Consider the following 23,152-nt stretch of genomic DNA (forward strand, 5'->3'; position numbering starts at 1 on the left):
GGTCGTCTGCAAAATCTAAGTCATCCAGCTGTGTCCATAATGTCCACCTGATTCCATTCTTCCATTCTGCAGAAGACTTTAAATGAAGAAAAAGGCTGCACTGCTAGTAGCCACGACGCAGAATATTATATTTTAATGAAAGACAACTGTTTTGTCAAGATAAGGTCCTCTTCCAGAAACATTGACGAAGACCTCTAAAAAGGTTGGTTGTCTTTCATTAGTGAAGCCTTTTCTTCTTTTTACCATGTGGCATTACATTATTGTAAATCAGAACTGGTTCATACCTAGTTAAATAAATATGTAATATAAACTAACTAACTAAATAAATAAAGTGAGTCAGTTGACTCAGTTCAGCGAAAATATATTATATATTCCAGGTTAGGGTTTCACACACACACACACACACACACACACACACGCACGGATGCACGCACACGCAACAGAAGGCAATTTGCTAGACATAAACTCATCAAATAATATAATAATAATACGTTAATACGCTCAAAGTAATAGAAATGTTTTATTACAAGCAAAAATATTCACAACTTCTCTTTTATTGCATACATATCACATACAAAGTGAATAAATAGGCTATTAATTGTATTGCATGACCTGTTTTTTTATGGAGAGTAGCGTGTGTGTGTGTGTGTGTGTGTGTGTGTGTGTGTGTGTGTGTGTGTGTGTGTGTGTGTGTGTGTGTGTGTGTGTGTGTGTGTGTGTGTGTGTGTGTGTGTGTGTGTGTGTGTGTGTGTGTGTGTGTGTGTGTGTGTGTGTGTGTGTGTGTGCGTGCGTGCGTGCGTGCGTGCGTGCGTGCGTGCGCGGTCTCTGTGTCTCACACTCCCAGCAGTATTCCAGAGAACAGGGAGTCTTGCAGAACACTGATGGCAGATCCTGTCCCATTGTCCACAAAGACAGACACATACTCCCCCGCCTGTACACACACAGAAATAACAAGACACAGTTAACTTTGCTGTTTTTCCCAAGCTGAGCCCTATTTTTGGATCATTCTGGCCACAAAAATGGGGCGGTACTGGCTCAGGAGGTAGAGCGGCCCCTTGGGAAATGGAAGGTTCCGAGTTCGACCCCAGAGTTAGCGTCGAAGTGTCCTTGAGCAAGACACTGACTGAACCCCTAATTACTTGATGAGCAGCACTTCACAGACAGGTTTTCTCATGGATATAATAGAACACTGTCACATTTGAGACGTTTAAGAAACATTCATTAAACAGTAAGCCATGAACATGAGTTACACTGAGGTATACACTGAGTTCGAACCAAGTTGTCCATCGACAACCATGATCCAAAATGACATTAGCTATAAAACAGAATGCCAGACTCCAGATGATTTCACATGTGCTGCATGAAGAGGAGGAGTAAGCACAACAAGCATAGAGGGAAGACTAGGTTTACCAACCGTCTCCGGAAATACGGTATCATCCCTTATTTGGAAACTAAAATACGTGCCTTTTATTGAAACGATAAGGGACACACTTACTGTTCCTTATTTTTGGGGAATCATCTTACGAGTTCAAACAGCTCATATACATAGGCTATACTACTATAATACTGGTTGTACAATACTTACAACTCAATAAACTAAACTAAACTAAACTCAATGGATGTTGTAAACTGGACCGGAGTTGTCTCTGTACTTGGATCACTTTTTCTGTCTTAGCCAAAGAATTGCCAATCTTTTGGCTAAAGTTCCTCTCAGAATATGTATGATTGGGTTCAAGTGGTTAAACTGTGAGATTATCCAGTCAGATTTGATCTTTTTCTGGGGATCCATTATTGTTCTTACAAAGGAACGCCTGGCCAGGGGTCCCTTTGTTGAATTTCAGGTAGTTGGCAACCGTAGGGACTCGGGAGAAGACTAATCTGTTAATATTGTTTGTTTCCCATATATAAAGGCAAATGCAGTCCATCATAATACCAGCAGCAGTGAATATTGTAGATGAGAAATGCTAGGGGCCAGCCACCCCCTCCTGTCAGTGTCAGGGGAAAGGGAAGTGAACCATCAACCTTTCCAATGGAAGAGAAGAAGGTGAACACAGAACAACTCTAGCTCCAAAGGTCACTGAACTAAATATTGGACCCAATCGCCACAAGCCACACAATATTCCCAAGATTTTTATACTAAAATGACAAATCAGGAGAAAAACTACTTTATTATCGACCTTTCTCTGTCCCAGCAACACTCTCTCGTGAGATCTAGCACCAGTAAACATATGACGTTTCCGAGATCAGACAGCGGCGCACCCACTTAGACCATTCGTAGGATTTGTGTACCATTTCGCCTCTAGTGGCTCCAATTGGAATGGTCTATCTTCATAAATATTAACATCATTGTTATTACCCAGGCAGCCTGTGTGTGCCTGCAAGGCCCTGCCTGCCACCCTGTCAGTCTGCACTCCACTCGTATTCCTGTCACTCTGCAGTCTTGTCACTCTGCACTCCACTCTTACTCCTGTCAGCAGGATGAGCCGGGCAGGCGGGTAATTATGTATAATGGTACAGAGATATGGACTGATCTCTGACGGAGCTGAAAGACAAGTATGTCTGATTGCACACTGCACGCGCGTGTCTTTGTGTGTGTGTGCATGTGCGTGTGTGTGTGTGTGCGTGTCCGTGTGCGCGTGTGCGTGTGTGTGTATGTGCGCGGGTTTTCGCCACATGTATATATTTGTGCGTATGCAGGTAATTATGTGTGCATGTCGTATACGGTGCGTGTGTATGTGTTTGTACCTGTTCCAGCCAAATGTAACCACTTTAACCCATTCTGAACGGGCACCCATTTTGGTGTTGGCATCATGTTATGCTTTAGCTATTTAAAAATAGCAGATCTACAAGCTCATATCGCGCCACCGAGTGGCGCGATACGAGCTTGTAGGTCTGCTATTTTTTGAAAAATCTAAGAACGACTGACATTTTTAGAATCTGATCTCAGGTCAGAATGGGTTAATCAGACCAGTGTGTGTCCAGTGGAAACCTCGTATGAATCTGATCTCAGGTCAGAATTGGTTAAAACCCTATATTTGGGTTGACTGGAGTCCCTCAGGGCTGTATACTAGTAACCTTTACTGTTTTCGCTCTACATTAAAAACAAAAAAAAACCTTGCTCAGAATAGTCGATCTACACACAACGCGTCACGCTTCAACGCGTTGTGAGCTTGTGGATCCGCTTTTGTGAACAAAAACTTGTGTTTGTGTGTGTGTGTGTGTGTGTGTGTGTGTGTGTGTGTGTGTGTGTGTGTGTGTGTGTGTGTGTGTGTGTGTGTGTGTTGTACCTGTAGATATAATGTTCCTGTCAGGAGAATACTGAAGACTCCTCCATTACTCCCAAGTCCTGTTACTGACTCTACTGACCTACAGACAGACAGGCAGACAGACTCGTCACTGTACAGACAGACAGACAGACACGTCACTGTACTGACAGACAGACAGACAGACAGACAGACAGACACGTCACTGTACTGACAGACAGACAGACAGACTCGTCACTGTACTGACAGACAGACAGACAGACAGACCAGTGTGTCTACAGAGACAGAGTACATATGTACATATGATGTGTATTAGAGCTGAACAATATATTGTTATTGTATCGTTATCGAGATATGGAAATGTGAGATAACATTGTTGCAAAGGTAAACCTCTATGGATGATATAATCCCACCAGTCAAGTGTTGCCAGATGTACAATAATTATCATTATTTGTATGATAATTTCACCCTCTGGACGATGTACAATCAATAATTATTATTTCTTTGCAAATGTACGATAATTTCGCCATATCACAAAAAAGGGTCGTGAACTTCCCTGGCTGCTGATTCGGGATCAGGTTTGACTTTCAAAATAAATCAGTAAATGAGTAAATCTGACCCTAGATCTGTACTTTCCAGTCTTTCGATTCCAGTTTAAGGCTTTTATTTGAGTAAGGTTCAAGAAGTAGACTACTTCCTGTTTTTGTCACAAAGGAGTCAAGGTTGTTTCGTGAAATTACACCTGTGATTTATTTTTTAGCTGTGCGTACGATTTATTTCAAATACAATAATGTTAAGCCTCTGGTACGATAATTTAACATTTTCCATCTGGAAACACTGCCACCAGATGTAATTAGAATTTAGTTGGAGCCCTCATTTTTGGCCAGGCAATATTTAGGACCTTTTCTCCCCAAACTGTTAAAGGTATATTCAGTGATTTCACTTAATTCAAATATCTTTTATTTTGTATTTATTTCTACTATAGAGTGTGTTGACCATATAGGGAGTTCCTCCCTGTCCCCAGTTAACCCCTGGGGCCAAAAAAACGAAGGTTTCGTTTTTGGCTAGGGTTAGCCAGCCTTCATCCAATCAGGATGAGAGGGGACTTCATCCAATCATGAGCAACTGGGTGCGGGCCTTGGTGCTGTTGGCCTGCTGTGTCCCCCCGCATGTTACCGGGGCAGACCAGGTTGTTTTTTCAAATCACCTACCGTAAATCACTGAATGCTTCTTTAAGTTTAGTTTTGTCGTTCATGAAACCTATTTGCTGTCAGAGTCAAAGCGAGGATGTGTGTGTGTGTGTGTGTGTGTGTGTGTGTGTGTGTGTGTGTGTGTGTGTGTGTGTGTGTGTGTGTGTGTGTGTGTGTGTGTGTGTGTGTGTGTGTGTGTGTGTGTGTGTGTGTGTGTGTGTGTGTGTGTGTGTGTGTGTGTGTGTGTGTGTGTGTACTCACACGTTGCCCTGACAGAGAGATTCGATGCAGATGGAAGCTCTCACACTGTCTCTCTGCCTTGTATGAACCCTGTCACCAGCCTCTACACACACACACACACACACACACACACACACACACACACACACACACACACACACGTACATACAGAAACAGTGAGTGCAACTTCTCTCTCTGTCTACTGTGCACTCATGCACACACACACGCATGGACGCATGCACACACCCCTCACATCTCCACCCTGCTTACCAACCAACTGTGCCTATCTCGGGTCTAACATCTGATAGGTCAAGCCCTCTCAACGGCCATGTCTGATTGGCTTAAGATGTTTGCCCCACCCCCAAACCCAAGAAACTGTTAAAGTAGGCTGGTGCTTCAAAGATCAAAGGGTGCTGAAGAAAAGGCGGTGATCCGAGCACTCCAAAAACTATTATAAAAAATACTTGCCCTGATGAAGACTCCTTTGTGAGTCGAAACATATTAATATTAATAAAGTACCTTGATTTTATATCCATCCTCATTTTCTTTTATACTTTTTTGAGTGCTCGGATCGCCGCCTTCCCAAGAAACTGTTATTGAAGGTCCATCTCAGCTGTAGACTAGGCAATTAAGCCAAAAGACCAGAACACTCTTAGGATTTAGAACAAGTGGTTTAGAACGGTGGATCTAAAAAATAGCAGTACAAGCAACAAGCTCGCAGCGTGTCACTTGCCGTGCCATGCTGCGAGTTTGTGCTATTTTTGAACATTTTTGGAAAATGTTTGGAAATCTTAGTGTGAATAGTTTATAATAATAATAATAAACTTTATTTGTATAGCACTTTTCATACATAAATGCAGCTCAAAGTGCTTCACAGGGCAGGACACAAAAATAAAATACAATAAAACACAAGTAGTTAAAATGATAGAACAATGGCAGAGAACAAAATTGAATATAAGAACATAAAATAAATAAAAACAAATAAAAAAATAAAAATGAAAATAAAACTCAACTAAAAGCAAGGGTGAAGAGGTGAGTCTTGAGTTGAGATTTAAAAATGTCTACAGAGGGTGTGTGTCTGAGCTTGAATGGAAGTTTATTCCAGGCTGTTGGGCCATAGAAGCAAAAAGCTGCCTCACCATACTTTTTTGTGCACATTCTTTTAGGCACTTCAAGTAGGCCAGCATTGGAGGACCTGAGGGGGCGGCTAGGGACATATCTAGGTAGGCAGTCACGGAGGTACGGAGGTGCGAGACCATTGAGAGCTTTATAGACAAGTAACAGAATTTTAAAGTCAATCCTAAAAACAACCGGAAGCCAGTGCAGTGATGCCAAAACTGGAGTAATATGTTCTCTCATCTTAGTTCTAGTTAAAACTCTAGCTGCTGCATTTTGGACAAGTTGTAATCTGTCAGTCGTTTTCTTAGGGAGTCCTGAAAAGAGTGCATTGCAGTAGTCAAGCCGAGAAAAAACAAAGGCGTGGATTAGCGTTTTTGCATCGTCCAAGGACAAATAGGCTCCGATTCGTGCAATATTTCTAAGGTGAAAAAAGGCAATCTTGGTAACATGATTAATGTGTGAATTAAAATTCAATTCAGAATCAATAATAACCCCCAGGTTCTTTACTGTACTGTTACTTTCTACAGTCAGGTTGCCAAGTCTGCTAATTATTGATTATTTTTGCTCGCTAGAACCGATTATGAGAACTTCTGTCTTATCCTCATTTAGCTTGAGAAAGTTCTCACTCATCCAACATTTGATGCTAGACAGACAGGTCAACAGCGGGTCTAAAGCACAGGGATCATCTGGGGCCACAGAAAGATATAGTTGGGTATCATCAGCATAGAAATGAAAATTGACTCCGTGATTGGTAATGAGTTCGCCCAATGGCAGAATGTACAAGGAGAACAGCAGAGGACCAAGAATCAAGCCTTGTGGAATACCAGAACTGATGTCGTGTTTGTCTGAGTCAAACTCGGCTAGATTGACAAAGTAACTTCTGTTTGATAGGTAGGAGGTGAACCAGGACAGGGCCGTACCAGACAGGCCTATCCAGTGCTCCAAACGCTGTATTAAAATTGAATGATCAATCGTGTCAAATGCAGCCGTTAAATCTAGAAGTAAGAGAACGGATACATGTTTCTTGTCAGCAGACACCCTAAGATCATTCATTACTTTTACAAGTGCTGTTTCTGTGCTGTGACTTTTCCTAAAGCCAGATTGGAATTTGTTGTGCACATTATTGTTCTGTAGAAATACATCCAATTGATGAGAGATGCATTTTTCTAAAACCTTGCCCAGAAATGGTAGATTTGAAATGGGTCGATAGTTACCCAAAACAGAGGGATCAAGATTGTGTTTCTTGAGTAGGGGCCTAACTACGGCAGTCTTCAGTGAGTCTGGGAAGACGCCTGATTGTAGAGAGCTGTTTACAATTTTTAGGATATCTCCAATCACACTGTCTAAGACCTCTTTGAGAAAGGTGGTGGGAATTGTATCCAATGAACAGGAGGAAGATGTCATCTGTGATATGGTTTTGCGGAGTTCGTCTTCATCAATTGCGCAAAACGATAATAGGCTCCCCCTGGAGAGATCTACCCTGGGACCATTAGCTGCTGTTTGAAGGTTTGCGCTAGCAACAGCACCATTCAAAATATCAGCTCTAATGTTAAAGATTTTGTTATCAAAAAAGCATGCAAACTCATTACACTTAGCTTTAGAGGCCGGGAATGACTGCTTGTAGGACTGGGGGGGGGTTTAAAAGTCGATCAATGGTAGAGAATAGGACTCTGGCATTTTTCTTGTTCTCGTTAATAATGCCAGAGAAATATGCCTGCCTTGCTAGACGCAGGGCTTTGTTATAGGCGACTGTTGACTTTTTAAGAATCTCTAGGTGGGTGGTGAGTTTATTTTTTCTCCAAGCTCGCTCAGCTCTATGACATTCTTGCTTCAGTGAGCGTGTATGCTCATTTAACCAGGGCGTCACTCTGGTGTTATGTTTCTTTTTTGTTTTCAAAGGAGCCACTATATCAAGAGCTGACTCTAGTTTAAGATTAAAATTTTGAACCATATCATTTACTGGGGGAGTATCGGGCAGATGACGAGGGAACTCGTCAGCTGCAGAGGAGCTAAAAAAACGCTTTGTTATTGTATATTCAGTGATGTTTTTCTCTAGTTCAGAGACAGTCATATTAAAACACAGCAAATAGTGGTCTGATAGCTCAGGCCTTTCAATAGTCCTTTCCACAGTGATGTTCATCCCTCTAGAAATCACCAGGTCCAGAGTGTGCCCATGTTTATGTGTAGGCCCAACAACATGTTGGATAAACTCAAAGGAGTGCAATAACTCTAAGAAACCCATAGCCACAGCATCTGTAACATCATCCAGGTGCAGATTAAGATCACCTGAGATAAGAGTTCTGTCATAGTTAGTGGAGCAGATAGATAAAAGTTCTGATATTTCTGTTATTATTAATAATAATTAATAATATTGCTTTACTGCATTTTGGCGGGCGATAAATGCTAATCATTGGCATAGAGGATTTACCAAGTAATATAGTGGCCTAATGTTTTCTTCTGGGGGTCCCTGCTGGCGCAGAACATTTTCAGATGGAGTTCTGCTGCCAAATGCAATCATTTTGGTGGTTTTTGGCATGAAATAGTTTGAGAACTGATTTAGGAGGCATTTGTAAAATCGGACTCAGGTCTTAACCCATTCTGACCTGAGATCAGATTCATACGAGGTTTCCACTGGACACACGCCGGTCTGACGAACCCATTCTGACCTGAGATCAGATTCTAAAAATGTTAGTCGTTCTTCGACCAAAATGGGTGCCCGGTCAGAATGGGTTAATGGATTACTCTTACTCATGTAGGTTCATCAGAAGGAGTTTTTAATTATTATTATGCATAAGTAATTATTATTATTATAAGTAAAATATATATATATTTTACTTATATATCAAGGAATTGACAGAAAACAATTAGGCCTATACATTTTTAACATTCGACTAAATCAACTGATTAACTGATTAACCACTTAACACCTGCATTATACTTTGCTGTACAATGGAGTGGTTAAATGAGTCCTGTCTGAATTCCAGGCACAATATGGTGGCTGTAATGCACGACATGAGAGTTCACGGGAGAAGTGCAGACAGTGGGGTGTGTGTTTGTGGCGGTTCTAAATCTGGGTTAAGTTGTGGGGTTTTCCTATGGCAGTGAGTGGACAAAGTACTTTCAACCCCAGTGCTTCAGTCAAACTATTATATCAGTATAGAGTAGACACTCCTAGTCAAATATTACCTCACTACGTGAAAGTTCCTCAAGTTTCCATTTGAGTTAAAGTACTGGAGTATACAATTTCAACAATAGTAAGGATGTTTTTATTTACGTTGGAATACTTTTTTTTTTTTTTTTTTTTTTCTAAATTTTTATCCCACGATTTTGTAACCCAGTTTTCTTTTCACCCAGTGCCAATTATTCCAAATATTTTCTTTAACCCATTAAGACATTAACCCATTCTGACCGGGCACCCATTTTGGTGTCGGCATCATGTTATGCTTTAGCTATTTAAAAATAGCAGATCTACAAGCTCATATCGCGCCACCGAGTGGCGCGATATGAGCTTGTAGGTCTGCTATTTTTGAAAAATCGACATTTTTAGAATCTGATCTCAGGTCAGAATGGGTTCATCAGACCCAGTGTTTGTCCGGCGGAAACCTCGTATGAATCTGATCTCAGGTCAGAATGGGTTAATGACTTTACAAATCGACACTGCTATGTAGTACCGTAGGTGTGTCATTTATTGTTTTGGTGTGACTGGCAGGTGCCAGGCCCACAGTGTTTGTGCCAAGTATGGTGCAGATTGGAGCAATACTGCACCAGTTTGAGTGTAACACAGTGTGGATGGTCACCAGTTTGAGTGTAACACAGTGTGGATGGTCACCAGTTTGAGTGTAACACAGTGTGAATGGTCACCAGTTTGGGTGTAACACAGTGTGGATGGTCACCAGTTTGAGTGTAACACAGTGTGGATGGTCACCAGTTTGAGTGTAACACAGTGTGGATGGTCACCAGTTTGAGTGTAACACAGTGTGGATGGTCACCTATGAGCAGACTGGCAGTGAGTTGGTAGAAGCCAGAGAGGGGTGCTGTGTAGCGTCCTGTGCTAGAGTTGAAACTCAGACCTCTCTGGAGCCGTTGCTCGGAGTCTGAGGGCTGCAGGGGTCAAAAGGTCACACAGAAAGAAGGGTCACATAAGTCACACTATAGTCTATATAAATGTCCCCTCAAGTTTAGCAAAATTTGACAAAGAGCCATTCTAAAAGTGTGTGTGTGTGTGTGTGTGCGTGCGTGTGTGTGTGCGCGCGCGTATACCTGGCTGTATGGCTGCAGCTCCAGCAGGCTGCGGCGGGGAACGGCCAGCGAACGCTGGAGGCGGCTGTGGAACACTGTGGATACCCGGGGAGATGTGTCACACAACGTGCACACACCTCCTGCTATCTCTGAGGAGGAGAGGGGAGGAGGAGGAGGAGGAGAGAGAGAAGAGGGTAGGGGAGAGGAGGAGAGCGGAGAGGATAGGGGAGAGGATGGGAGGGGAGGAGGAGATGGAGCGGGAGAGGAGAGGAGAGGAGAGAATGATGAATTGAACGAAGAGGAGAAAAGAAGAGAAGAAAAACAACTGAATAAGCAGTTTTGAACTGCGATTATTTTGCTAAAATGTTGGACACCTTGTTTATTCAACTGTGTGTGTGTGCGTGTGTGTGTGTGTGTGTGTGTGTGTGTGTGTGTGTGCGCGAATTGCATTGTGTATTTATGTGTATTTATTTGAGTGTCTGAGCATATGTTTTAGTTGTGCGTGTGCTGCTTGTACATGTGTAATACATGCAAGGAGAGTGTGTGTGTGTGTGTGTGTGTGTGTGGGTGTGTGTGTGTGTGTGTGTGTGTGTGTGTGTGTGTGTGTGTGTGTGTGTTTGCATGGCGCCACTCTGTTCTACAGTGTGAAAGACTCTTTATGTTGCAGCTCAAACAGCCTGCAGCTCTCAAAGACACAAACACACTGCTGTACTCACCTGGCCAGTGGCCAACACACACACACACACACACACACACACACACACACACACACACACACACACACACACACAAAGTAACAGACACACTAGCAGGTCTGAAGGAATCTGAAGAATTCTTCATCGGAGCCAAGTTACATCCATGCTCCGTAAAATTAGCCTTATTAAGGTCTCTTACACACACACGCAAGCATGCATGCACGCAGACACACACACACACACACACACACACACACACACACACACACACACACACACACACACACACACACACACACGGTAACAGCAATACACATGTGAGGGCTAACATTGACTTGCTAGTGACAGTGTTTATATAGCCTATAAACATTCAAATGTAGGCCGACACGCACAGGCTGCGTCCAGCAGCTCTGTCATGTGACAATGAACGGATCCCACTGGTTAATGTCAGGGAAGAGATGCTGAGATGCAATGTACGGTCGCATGCATGCCTGCATGCTACATGCCTATAAGTACGCATTGTTGCCTTGCATAATCCAGCACTAAAAAACCACAGGCCTTTATGAGTTTGTATGTCATTATCATTGCTTGTGACTTTAAGAATGTGTTTTCTTTCTGTGTTGATTCAGACTGTTAGACAGACTGGCTCCAAGGTTTGTCATTAAGACAGGCTGAGATGTAATGGGTCTTTAAAGACCAGAGTTATTATAGAGTTATTTTTCTAATCTTGATCTAATCTTTTAAACTATATAGAGTTATTTTTCTAATCTTTGTCTAATCTTTTAAACTACCAACCCCACTTTAAAAACAAATCAAAGCTAAACCAAAAACGAATGTAAAATGACAAACTATAATAACCAGAGGCAGGTCACCCCAAAATAAACGTTTATTTTCTTAATCTGTCATATCGATTCACCCAGATACTTGTGGTGTGATTTGCTGAGATATTTCTACTGTAGAGGCGTCTGCCATCACCTCAGTATACAATGGAGCTCAAAGGCATTTGGTTTGTGGTGGTTTGTGGCGCCACCATTACTGTCTAAGGCGTCTCGTCCATGAGCACTACTGGCACGCTTCCTTCTGTGTGGAGATATACAGCTGGCACTTTGGTAGCAAATAGTTCTCAGTGAGACTGTTCATGAGTGAGTAAGCGGGTCAGGGTTTCTTGGAAAAGGATGATCTTGCTTGTCATTTCTTCGGGACGGGGACCGCATGTAATTCCGACGGAGCATTAGTCCGACATGCGGACTTGTGGTTTGGTTAGGTTAGGGGATGAGGTGCGTTGTCATTTGTCGGACCAATGACTAGTCTGAACAACGTACTGCACCTTTTGGGACCTCTTGAGAAGCCCAATCAAACGCCATTGAGCTCCATTGTATTGGGGAGACAGAAGACATATCTATGGACAAAATCTCCAAGCCACAGAACATCCCACTGAAATCATCAGAATGGACAAACAGCACTCTGGATAAGTTTTATAGCATCTTAAACTCAGACTGGTTGACCAGAATCTGAATTATTTTATTCTGTATGTTTGCATTTGAAAATATTTACACTGCAGGTTAAAATCATGAACGTAAAGGATGAGAAACGATTAACAACATAGATGCTATTGATATGTGTAAAATAAATGTGTACACCCACCCCTTTTCCCCCTCACTGTATATGTTTCTTTCCCTTTTTACCTCCTTTATGATGAATTCCTGTTCTGTTCTTTGGCTATATAGAAGTGTATATTTGTACGTCTCTAAATGTTTTGATGAATTGGACAAGGTGGACCCTCTTGTAAACACGTGTAATGCTTTATTGGGTCTTTGTATTGAGTTGTGCTTGAAATGTACTGTAATTCTGCAAACTGTTAATAAATATTTCAATCAATCAATCAATCAATCAATAGAGCAGTACTACATGTATGGTAGAGACTGGTATACTGTGTTGGTTCTGGAAGAGGGGTACTGTGTGTGTGTGGTGGATCCTTACCTTTCAGCTTCAAATGGAGATCCTCTATGAGCTGCTGTTGTTGGGGCAGCAGCGGGGCCGGGGGCCCGGGGGGCCCCTGGGGGCCAGGGGGGCCTGGAGGTCCTGGCAGACCATGCTGTATAGAAACACAAACGGAAACATTATTCCCCCCAAAAGAACAAACGATAACAAAATCAATAAAATAATATTTCATTTAATATTTCACTTTAGCCCTGAAATTGGCAATACTGTAGTTGCCTGAGTTCAGATAATGATGGTTCCTATGGAAGATTTCTGAAGGCAGAGAACCGTAGCAGCATGGTCTTGGAGATTTATTTTAGAGATTTTAATGTATATCTGCCAGGATGCCGAGCTGGAGGTAGAAGCGACTAAAATGTTGAGGCTCTATCTGGGAATAACAAAGATGGATAGGATCAAAATGAGTAGTACATCCAAGGGACAGTGCATGTTTTGGAGATAAAGCCAGAGAGGCCACACTGAGATGTTTTGGACATGTACAGAGGAGGGATAGTGAGTATATCGGTAGAAGGATGCTACATGGAACTGCCAGACAGGAGGCCTGGAGGAAGACCAATTGAGAGAAGATGTGTTGATGTAGTGAAAGAGGACATGAAGTTATGAGTTATGACCTCACGAAGATGTGACAGATACATGGAAACGAGTTAGCTGGTGTGAGAGAAGAGGAGGACAGGATGAGATGGAGGCAGAGGACAGGATGAGATGGAGGCAGAGGACAGGATGAGATGGAGGCAGAGGACAGGATGAGATGGAGGCAGAGGACAGGATGAGATGGAGGTAGAGGACAGGATGAGGAGGAGGTAGAGGACAGGATGAGATGGAGGCAGAGGACAGGATGAGATGGAGGCAGAGGACAGGATGAGATGGAGGCAGAGGACATGATGAGATGGAGGTAGAGGACAGGATGAGATGGAGGCAGAGGACAGGATGAGATGGAGGTAGAGGACAGGATGAGATGGAGGTAGAGGACAGGATGAGATGGAGGTAGAGGACAGGATGAGATGGAGGTAGAGGACAGGATGAGATGGAGGCAGAGGACATGATGAGATGGAGGCAGAGGACATGATGAGGACAGGATGAGATGGAGGTAGAGGACAGGATGAGATGGAGGTAGAGGACAGGATGAGATGGAGGCAGAGGACAGGATGAGATGGAGGTAGAGGACAGGATGAGATGGAGGCAGAGGACAGGATGAGATGGAGGCAGAGGACAGGATGAGATGGAGGTAGAGGACAGGATGAGATGGAGGCAGAGGACATGATGAGATGGAGGCAGAGGACAGGATGAGATGGAGGCAGAGGACAGGAGGAGGTAGATGACAGGATGAGATGGAGGTAGATGACAGGATGAGATGGAGGTAGAGGACATGATGAGATGGAGGTAGAGGACAGGATGAGATGGAGGCAGAGGACATGATGAGATGGAGGCAGAGGACATGATGAGATGGAGGCAGAGGACAAGATGAGATGGAGGCAGAGGACATGATGAGATGGAGGCAGAGGACAGGATGAGATGGAGGCAGAGGACAGGATGAGATGGAGGTAGAGGACAGGATGAGATGGAGGCAGAGGACAGGATGAGATGGAGGTAGAGGACAGGAGGAGATGGAGGCAGAGGACAGGATGAGATGGAGGTAGAGGACAGGATGAGATGGAGGTAGAGGACAGGATGAGATGGAGGCAGAGGACATGATGAGATGGAGGCAGAGGACAGGATGAGATGGAGGCAGAGGACAGGATGAGATGGAGGTAGAGGACAGGAGGAGATGGAGGCAGAGGACATGATGAGATGGAGGTAGAGGACATGATGAGATGGAGGTAGAGGACAAGATGAGATGGAGGCAGAGGACATGATGAGATGGAGGCAGAGGACAGGATGAGATGGAGGCAGAGGACAGGATGAGATGGAGGTAGAGGACAGGAGGAGATGGAGGCAGAGGACATGATGAGATGGAGGCAGAGGACAGGAGGAGGTAGATGACAGGATGAGATGGAGGTAGAGGACAGGATGAGATGGAGGTAGAGGACAAGATGAGATGGAGGCAGAGGACATGATGAGATGGAGGCAGAGGACAGGATGAGATGGAGGCAGAGGACAGGATGAGATGGAGGTAGAGGACAGGAGGAGATGGAGGCAGAGGACATGATGAGATGGAGGCAGAGGACAGGAGGAGGTAGATGACAGGATGAGATGGAGGCAGAGGACAGGATGAGATGGAGGTAGAGGACAGGATGAGATGGAGGCAGAGGACATGATGAGATGGAGGTAGAGGACATGATGAGATGGAGGTAGAGGACAAGATGAGATGGAGGCAGAGGACATGATGAGATGGAGGCAGAGGACAGGATGAGATGGAGGCAGAGGACAGGATGAGATGGAGGTAGAGGACAGGAGGAGATGGAGGCAGAGGACATGATGAGATGGAGGCAGAGGACAGGAGGAGGTAGATGACAGGATGAGATGGAGGTAGAGGACAGGATGAGATGGAGGCAGAGGACATGATGAGATGGAGGCAGAGGACATGATGAGATGGAGGCAGAGGACAGGAGGAGGTAGATGACAGGATGAGATGGAGGTAGAGGACAGGAGGAGATGGAGGCAGAGGACAGGAGGAGGTAGATGACAGGATGAGATGGAGGTAGAGGACAGGAGGAGATGGAGGTAGAGGACAGGATGAGATGGAGGTAGAGGACAGGATGAGATGGAGGCAGAGGACATGATGAGATGGAGGCAGAGGACAGGATGAGATGGAGGTAGAGGACAGGATGAGGAGGAGGCAGAGGACAGGATGAGGAGGAGGCCGATGATTCACTGTGGCAACCCCTGAAGGGAACAGCCGGAAGGAAAAGAAGAATATTATGCAACTAGGCTAGCAAGGTTACTCTTGCTCTTGCTCTTGGCAAATATTTATAGTGAAATATGCTTATGGGTGGACAAATGTCCCATTTTGCTTCAAATTTACTCCCACACGCTGTGGCTCTGAACACCATCTACAATCTTATTTGGCTTATCATCATACTATAATTCTAACAATGTCTGTCTATCTGTCTGTCTGTCTGTCTGTCTGTCTGTCTGTCTGTCTGTCTGTGTGTGTGTCAGAAACACCGCCGTAGCTCCTCATTGCCTGCACCAATCGCTCCCACTTTTCACACAGGCATATGAATATGGAGGGCGTAACGAAGCCCTTTTTTGATTTGACACATTAATGATTATTAATGAATTTATTAGTGAATTAAAAACGCACCGGGCGCAGTACCCCCCACGGCCACAAGGGGGGGGGGGAATATCTCACAACGGGTAACGGCTAGTAACATAAATTAAGCATCTACTTCACAGATCACTCCCACCTGCAGGAAGCTGGTTATTCACTGCATGGTATTAACAGTTTCCGTGCCGCGAATGGATTACTCCAGGTTAATGTCGCTGCCGTATCGGACATACCCGCGTATGCTCTAAAGGTAATACAACAATCTCGGCAGTGAAGGGGGGTTGATTAAAATGCGGGTTAATCGTAAAAAACAGTCAAACTGTTAAACAGGGCAAGGTTCATCATCGACCCCCATGGGAGAAAGAACCAAACTGGCCACAACGCCTCGATGTGAGCTTGTAGATCTGCTATTTTCTAAATATTTATCTGTGAGAACTGAGTCAAACTAAATGTAACTCCGACAATTCCAAGTGCTTGTCAGGGTGGGGGTTCCCAGTTAAAATTAGATTGTTTTTGGGGGTTGTGGCCTGAAAAGCTTGAGAACCACTTGTCTAGACCACTGTTTCCCAAGCAGTCTGATGGAACCATAGACTGTAAAAAATATGGACAAAGCGTTCCCCGGGTCTAACATGGACGTAAAATGAAGCCTGTTATTCCTGCACTGTAAGTCGCCATCTTTCTAGATCCGTTTGGGCCCAGCTGGCCATTGGCTGGCTCCGTTTGGGCCCAGCTGGCCATTGGCTGCCCAGACAACGAGGCGGGACTTCCCCCCTTCTTCTCCGTTGGTTTTTATTTTGACTCGAGTGGGTGGGGACTCCCGATCATAGACTGTAACGGTAGCCACGCCCCTCAGAACATACGCAACTTTATGGTCATTTATTTTATAAATGGGACCATCATTTTCCAAAAAGAATATTATATGACATTAGAAATGAGACTTTAAACTAGTGACTGGAAGCAGAAAGTATTCATGACCATGTTTATTAAGGTAATACAGTCTAGGTGAAGTTGGGCCCAAATACATGGACTTCTATGGGGCTATGGGTTTTTTTGGGTCCAGTGACAGCGCCACAACAGGCCATTATATGAACTTTCAGGAGTTTCAGGCTTCACAAAATATCTGTCTGACTTCCCCCCTGGATGGAACCCGTTTGTGGGTCAAGGACCATTTTGTATGTGTCACTATTGAGAGAATCACACCCGTGTGAAGTGAGGGGCGCTAATATATTAACCCATTCTGACCTGAGATCAGATTCATACGAGGTTTCCGCCGGACACACACTGGTCCTGATTAACCCATTCTGACCTGAGATCAGATTCTAAAAATGTCAGTCGCTCTTCGATTTTTCAAAAATAGCAGACCTACAAGCTCGTATCGCGCCACTCGGTGGCGCGATATGAGCTTGTAGATCTGCTATTTTTCAATAGCTAAAGCATAACATGATGCTAACACCAAAATGGGTGCCCGTTCAGAATGGGTTAAAGTCTAACTCATGTTGATTAGGTGATGTAATGGTGATGTAAAACAAACGGTGCAAACACAAACATTAAACACCATTAAAAGGATCCCTGGCTAATAAGACAAATATGCCTTAAAATATTATACTTGCCCTCTAAAACTAAAATATTTAAAACACTTTAAATATTTTATTTCTTTCATAAATAAAGAATCTTTCAAGTTGATGATGTCATATGCCCATGTGTGGTCTAGCCCTATGGAATTATAGAATGCATATGCTAATAAAAAAACAACTTAATACTTCCTAAAGTTAATGAGCATCAACGCAATGTTTAAAATATTTTTTATTAGCACGTGCATTCCATAATTCCATAAGGCTGGACCACACATGAACATCAACTTGCGACAAGAGCAGTCCCTATTGAGTGAAAGATTCTCTATGTATGAAAGAAATAAAATATTTAAGGTGTTTTTATAATGGGAAAGTATAATGATTTAAGACATATTTGTCTCATTAGCCAGGGATCACAATAAAGAGACAATATGACGTAAATGACACGTAAATTTCCCCTTCATTGTCAATGCGTTTACAAAAGAAATAATTAAACTAAAGACAAACAAAACATATATATATATTTTGTACATTTAAAAATCACACTCGTGTGTAGGTGGGGGCGCTCTTATCATCATACATAACTTCATACACATCACATTCCGTGCTCAGCCAATCAAATCATCACAAAAGTCATTCCGGCCAATCACTTTCGGCGTCTTCACTTTTCTGTCCTGACTTTTTATCCTTTATTTGCTCAAGCCAATCAAATCAACACTATGGGGTGACCAGCCAATCAAATCATTGTGTTTGTGTTCACACAAACAGACAAAGCTGGACATAGGAGGAGCTATGTAAAACTCCCTAAATTAAAAATAATAGATAATGAAAGTGATAATATTTCATAGATAATAATATATAGATGCCTCATTGGTCGCTGCAGTTTGTTGGAGCGACCTGTAAGTCAAGCGGAAGTGCTGAAGGCACGCTTTTGTCGCTGCCACTCACGTGACTACTGGCCAATCGCAGCACGTCTTTTCCGGGACTTCCGTTTACATTGCCAAAGCAAGTGCCGCTGGGAAAGAGGGAGTCGCGCCTCTGATTGGCCTATTAAACGTCCCCTTCCGTTACGTACCAAGGAATCTCTGGAAAGCTTGCCTCCATGTTGCCTTCCCTCGAGATAGACACGTCTGCCTTTTATATGTCTATGCTTGATTCAGTATTCAGATATTTGATATTCATTATCAGACACGAAGTTACAAACCCATTGTAACTTCAAACTCAAATCGAAAATTCAAATATCTAAATACTGAATCAAGCAACTTAAAAGCTGTCCGCGGTGTTCATAAAAGCCTGAGTAGATAATAGATCATAAAATGAACCAGAGTTTTGTCGCGATAATAGATTATCTACATTCTACAAGCTCAGAGTGCGGTGCTGTAAGTGACATGTTCTGAGCTTGTAGATCTGTTGTTTTCACTAGTTTGGGTCCCCGGACAAACGTCTAGTTTGGGTCTGTTTGGGTCTTTAGCAAAAAGGTTTAGGGACCACTGGTCTGGACAACTCACTGCTGTAACAAAACAGGACTACGCAGTTGTGGCTCTGACTACGTGGAGCAGGAACATGAGCCCTGTCATCACCGACAATGTCCTCCTGGACCAGGCAATGACCAACCACCTCTAATGAGGTTGAAAGAAACAGTTGAAAGAAGCCAGTGACTTCTAATACATGTATGGGCTTTCATGGGCAAACTTAGAGTGAGGAAGGCTAAAAGTGAGGACTTGCGTTTAGTATTAGTTGCGAACGCAGTGAGCCACTTAGGCCTACTATGACAGCAAGGGCTGAATGTCTGTCTGTCTGTGTGTCTGTCCCGCTGTTACACCACGCGCCCGCCACCAGAGGGCGCAGCTGTAGCACACACACACACACACAGGGCGCAGCTGTAGCACACACACACACACACACACACACACACACACACGAGCTGCGTTCGCTTCACGCGTTTGCGCGTCTTACTTGTACTAGTAGTACGAGCAGTGGGAGTAGGAGTAGTATTAGTATTATGTATATTATAATAGTAATATAGTGCACTGACCTTGGATACTCTCTTGGAAGGTTTGCTCCTCTTGTTGTCTCCTTTGTTGGAGTTCTTTCTGAAGAACAGCCACGAGCTTTGAGGAGATACTCTGGATAGGTCCGGAGACACCGTCTCCTAGGAGACACCGTCCACAACCACAGAGACCAGGAGAAGCCATTGTTAAAAAACGTAACAGTCACAATGCAAGAAGGTTCTGTCAAAGCCCTGATTAATAAAACAGCCATTAATGTAACGTATTAAATTGATGGGTCATGGATACCTAAAGAGACAAGAGTAACCTTGTTCCCAGCCTTTTCTCGTTTCCCATTCACAAGGAGAAAAGCCTGGTAAAGAACTAGGCTATAGCACAAAGTGTTTATAGGGTGGCACTTCTGTTGTTGTTGTTGTTTTATTACTTGAAACTAAATTAATTTCATGCCCTGGGAATGTATACATACTGTATCCACACATGCAGCCTCAACTTAACTTTGGACAGTAACTTGTGTATGCTACTTCCGCTTTGACACTTTCACTAGCACTTCTTGCCCAGTGTCTTTAAGGAGGCTGCAGTGCCATCAATGTAGTACTTTTTCAGTTTTTATTTGTCTAAAAGGAATTTGCATTACTCCTCTAGACCTGAAAATGTGAGGATATCATGCCCACGAGTATGTTTTGTTTCATTGTGTAAGCTGAAAGCAACTCAAACAAATGGGTGAGTAAAAAGAAACTGGACTTATTACGTATCAGGACTCTCAGATGTACTTAATAATAATATACATAATCATATTAGGGGCATTAGAGTCATGACACCCCGGGCTGATTTTGTAGTTTATTTACAGCTCAGGTTAAAAACTAGACACAAAATGACATGTTTTGAGCTTGTAGATCTGCTACTTTTGCTGTTTTTTTAATTTGATTCTTGAAACTTTGAACCAATATATATCACAGTGTATCACACTAGCCAGTAGAACAATCTTCAAGTTCATGTACTGTTATGTATATCAGTTGAAGCATCACGGGACCTACCGGGCTCTCTGTACCAGCTGTGTTGCTCTCTTGGCTCTCTGTGGCGCCGGCCGTCTCCATCTCCAACACCATCACCAACCCCACCAGGACCGGCAGCCACAGCAGAGCTCTCAACCCACCCACACTGGCCCTTCCCTGGGCCAGGCCGGCCAGCATGCTGGGGGGGAGAGCCGGACACCAAGCTTACTATAGTCCTCCTTCAGAAACGTGTCAAGGTCTTTTTTTGGGGGGGGGGGGACGTCTCTAGGAGAACCTACAGTACAAGGTCACCATTCTGCTCCTTGGTAGGAGGTGACACCCTCTGGGTTCTGTAACTTTTGTCCTTTCTGATCCAAGCGGAGACGTTTAATAGGATCCTGGACGTGTCACTAGTGCCAGTGCCCTCTGCGGTGAAGATGTGACGGCCTTGGTGGAGGTGACGTGTCAGGTCGAAGATGGGGGGGGCTCGTCCGTTGTCCGTGGTGTGGTGGTGGGACGTGCTCCTGCAGAGGACATGGATGTCCTCGTTGTCCTTCCACTGTCTGTCACTCAAAAAGGGAACGTGTGTCGGTCACACTGGGATCCACAGCTCCTGGAATATCCTCTGTCTCCGTCTTTTCTGTGTCCAGTGTCCTTCAGTGAACTTCTTGTAACGTCTCCAGCCTGTCAGAGTCTTACTGTGGTGCATGCGTGCGTGTGTGAGTGAGTGAGTGTGTAAGGGCGTGCGCATGTGTGTGCTCGTATACACATGCGTGCACACTGTGGGTGGTATATGAGCACTGTGTTCCTTCTCTTCTCTCTGGCCAATTCTCCAACTTCTCTCACTCACGCTTTCCACTCGTGTGTGTGTGTGTGTGTGTGTGTGTGTGTGTGTGTGTGTGTGTGTGTGTGTGTGTGTGTGTGTCAGTCCTTTGATGTCTGTTGACTGCGATTCTCAGCCAAACTTTCTCTTCTCTTCTCCTTTTCTCTACCTTCCTGCCTCCTCTGCAGTTCTCTTTCCCTCAGCTCTTCTCTCTCTTCTCACCGCCTGTCATTTATATCTCCCCATTTCAAGACTCCTCCTTCCCCCAACTCCTCCCTGACCCCCCCTCCCCCCCCCCCTCTCTCTCTCTCTCTCTCTCTCTCTCTCTCTCTGTCTATCTGTCTCTCCATCTCATGCTGTCATTCTGTCTCTCCACACTTCACTTTAATGTCTCCCAACAGTCTATCTTCTTATCTCTCTTCCTCTATGCTTCTGTCTGCCCACCCTTTACTCAAGTCTTGTTGTCTCTCCCATTTCTCTCTCTCTCTCTCTCTCTCTCTCTCTCTCTCTCTCTCTCTCTCTCTCTCTCTCTCTCTCTCTCTCTCTCTCTGTGTGTTTCTCCTCAGGGTCCTAACACCTGCAGGTTCCTGCAGTCAAACTTAGGTGATCTGTTCACGCACGCATGCACGCAGGCGCACACACACACACACACACACACACACACACACACACACACACACACACACACACACACACACACACACACACACACACACACACACACACACACACACCGTGGAGATAAGACAGGGGGGTTGTGCGTCATTGTGTGTGAGTGACATGCTGATGACAGTGACATGTCTGATGAAATGTGAGTCTGATGTTAAGTGTGTCTTTAATGATGAAACAGAGCGTGTGAGTTGGGTGAGATTCTGTGGTAGTGTCACTGCCCTTTTTCACGCGAACCAAGGCTCCGTGGTCATGGCCGTGGTGACTGTGATAGCTCTTATCTGTCCTATTCAGTGCATGCTGGACAGTAACTGTGTGCAGTGTGGGACAAAAGTATTCACATTTCTTGCTTAAGTAAAAGTATCAATACTGTAATGTACTTTGTTTCAAGTAAAAGCCTGTCATTCAAAATGTACTTGAGTAAAAGTACAAAAGTATTGCTATCAAAATGTATCAAAAGTAAAAGTACTCAAATGTTTAAAAAAATATTTTGAAAATCTACAAGCCCACAATATTTGCCTCTGAGATGTAGTGGAGTAGGAGTAAAAGTATTTGGAAATTGGAAGTACTCAAGTAAAGTAGAAAATACCTCAAAATTGTACTGATGTACAGTACTTTATATGTACTTAGTTACTTTCCACCACTGGGAAAAAATACTGCAATACTGCAAAGTAAAAGTCTGGAATTCAAAATTTACTTGAGTAAAAGTACAAAACTATTGGTATGAAAATGTACTATCAAAAGTATGCCTATACCGAAAGTAGAAAGTAGCCTACTCGTTATGCAGAATGTCCCATTTCACATGTTTCAAAATGTTTTCTCAATAGAAGAGCAGGGAGACAAATACAACCACCCCAATTGTAAAGGTGATATTGTATTAACATACTCTATAGTCTACCATACAGACACAATTACATTAACCCATTTATTAGGACAGGAACCCCTTTTAGGGTTTTTACCTTTCAAGATGGGAACCTCCTTTTTCTGTTTTTTAATAACCATACACCTGTGCCTGTCGGGCACCGGCCTACTTGGGAATGATGCAATTTGGGAACAATGACAATGGGCCTGACCACTGACCAGAGCCATTTCTGGTACAAAAAATAGCACTACATCGTCTCAAATGACTACTTTGA

The 23,152-nt window shown here is 43.8% G+C and overlaps 1 protein-coding gene across 1 annotated transcript; it reads right to left on the minus strand.

Moving 5' to 3' along the window:
- Positions 1 to 507: 507 nt before the first annotated feature.
- LOC310870382 (erythroferrone) lies at positions 508 to 21,543 on the minus strand. Its single transcript, XM_083781572.1, has 8 exons — positions 20,567 to 21,543; positions 19,559 to 19,675; positions 12,727 to 12,841; positions 10,073 to 10,200; positions 9,802 to 9,913; positions 4,715 to 4,796; positions 3,288 to 3,366; positions 508 to 931 (listed from the first exon to the last, which is right to left on the minus strand). The coding sequence occupies exons 1-8, from the start codon at positions 20,720 to 20,722 to the stop codon at positions 833 to 835; spliced, it is 888 nt and encodes a 295-aa protein (XP_083637698.1). The 5' UTR covers positions 20,723 to 21,543; the 3' UTR covers positions 508 to 832.
- Positions 21,544 to 23,152: the final 1,609 nt, after the last annotated feature.

Source organism: Protomyctophum parallelum (assembly GCF_964188405.1).
Source record: "Protomyctophum parallelum genome assembly, chromosome: 14".
Classification (NCBI taxonomy): domain Eukaryota; kingdom Metazoa; phylum Chordata; class Actinopteri; order Myctophiformes; family Myctophidae; genus Protomyctophum; species Protomyctophum parallelum.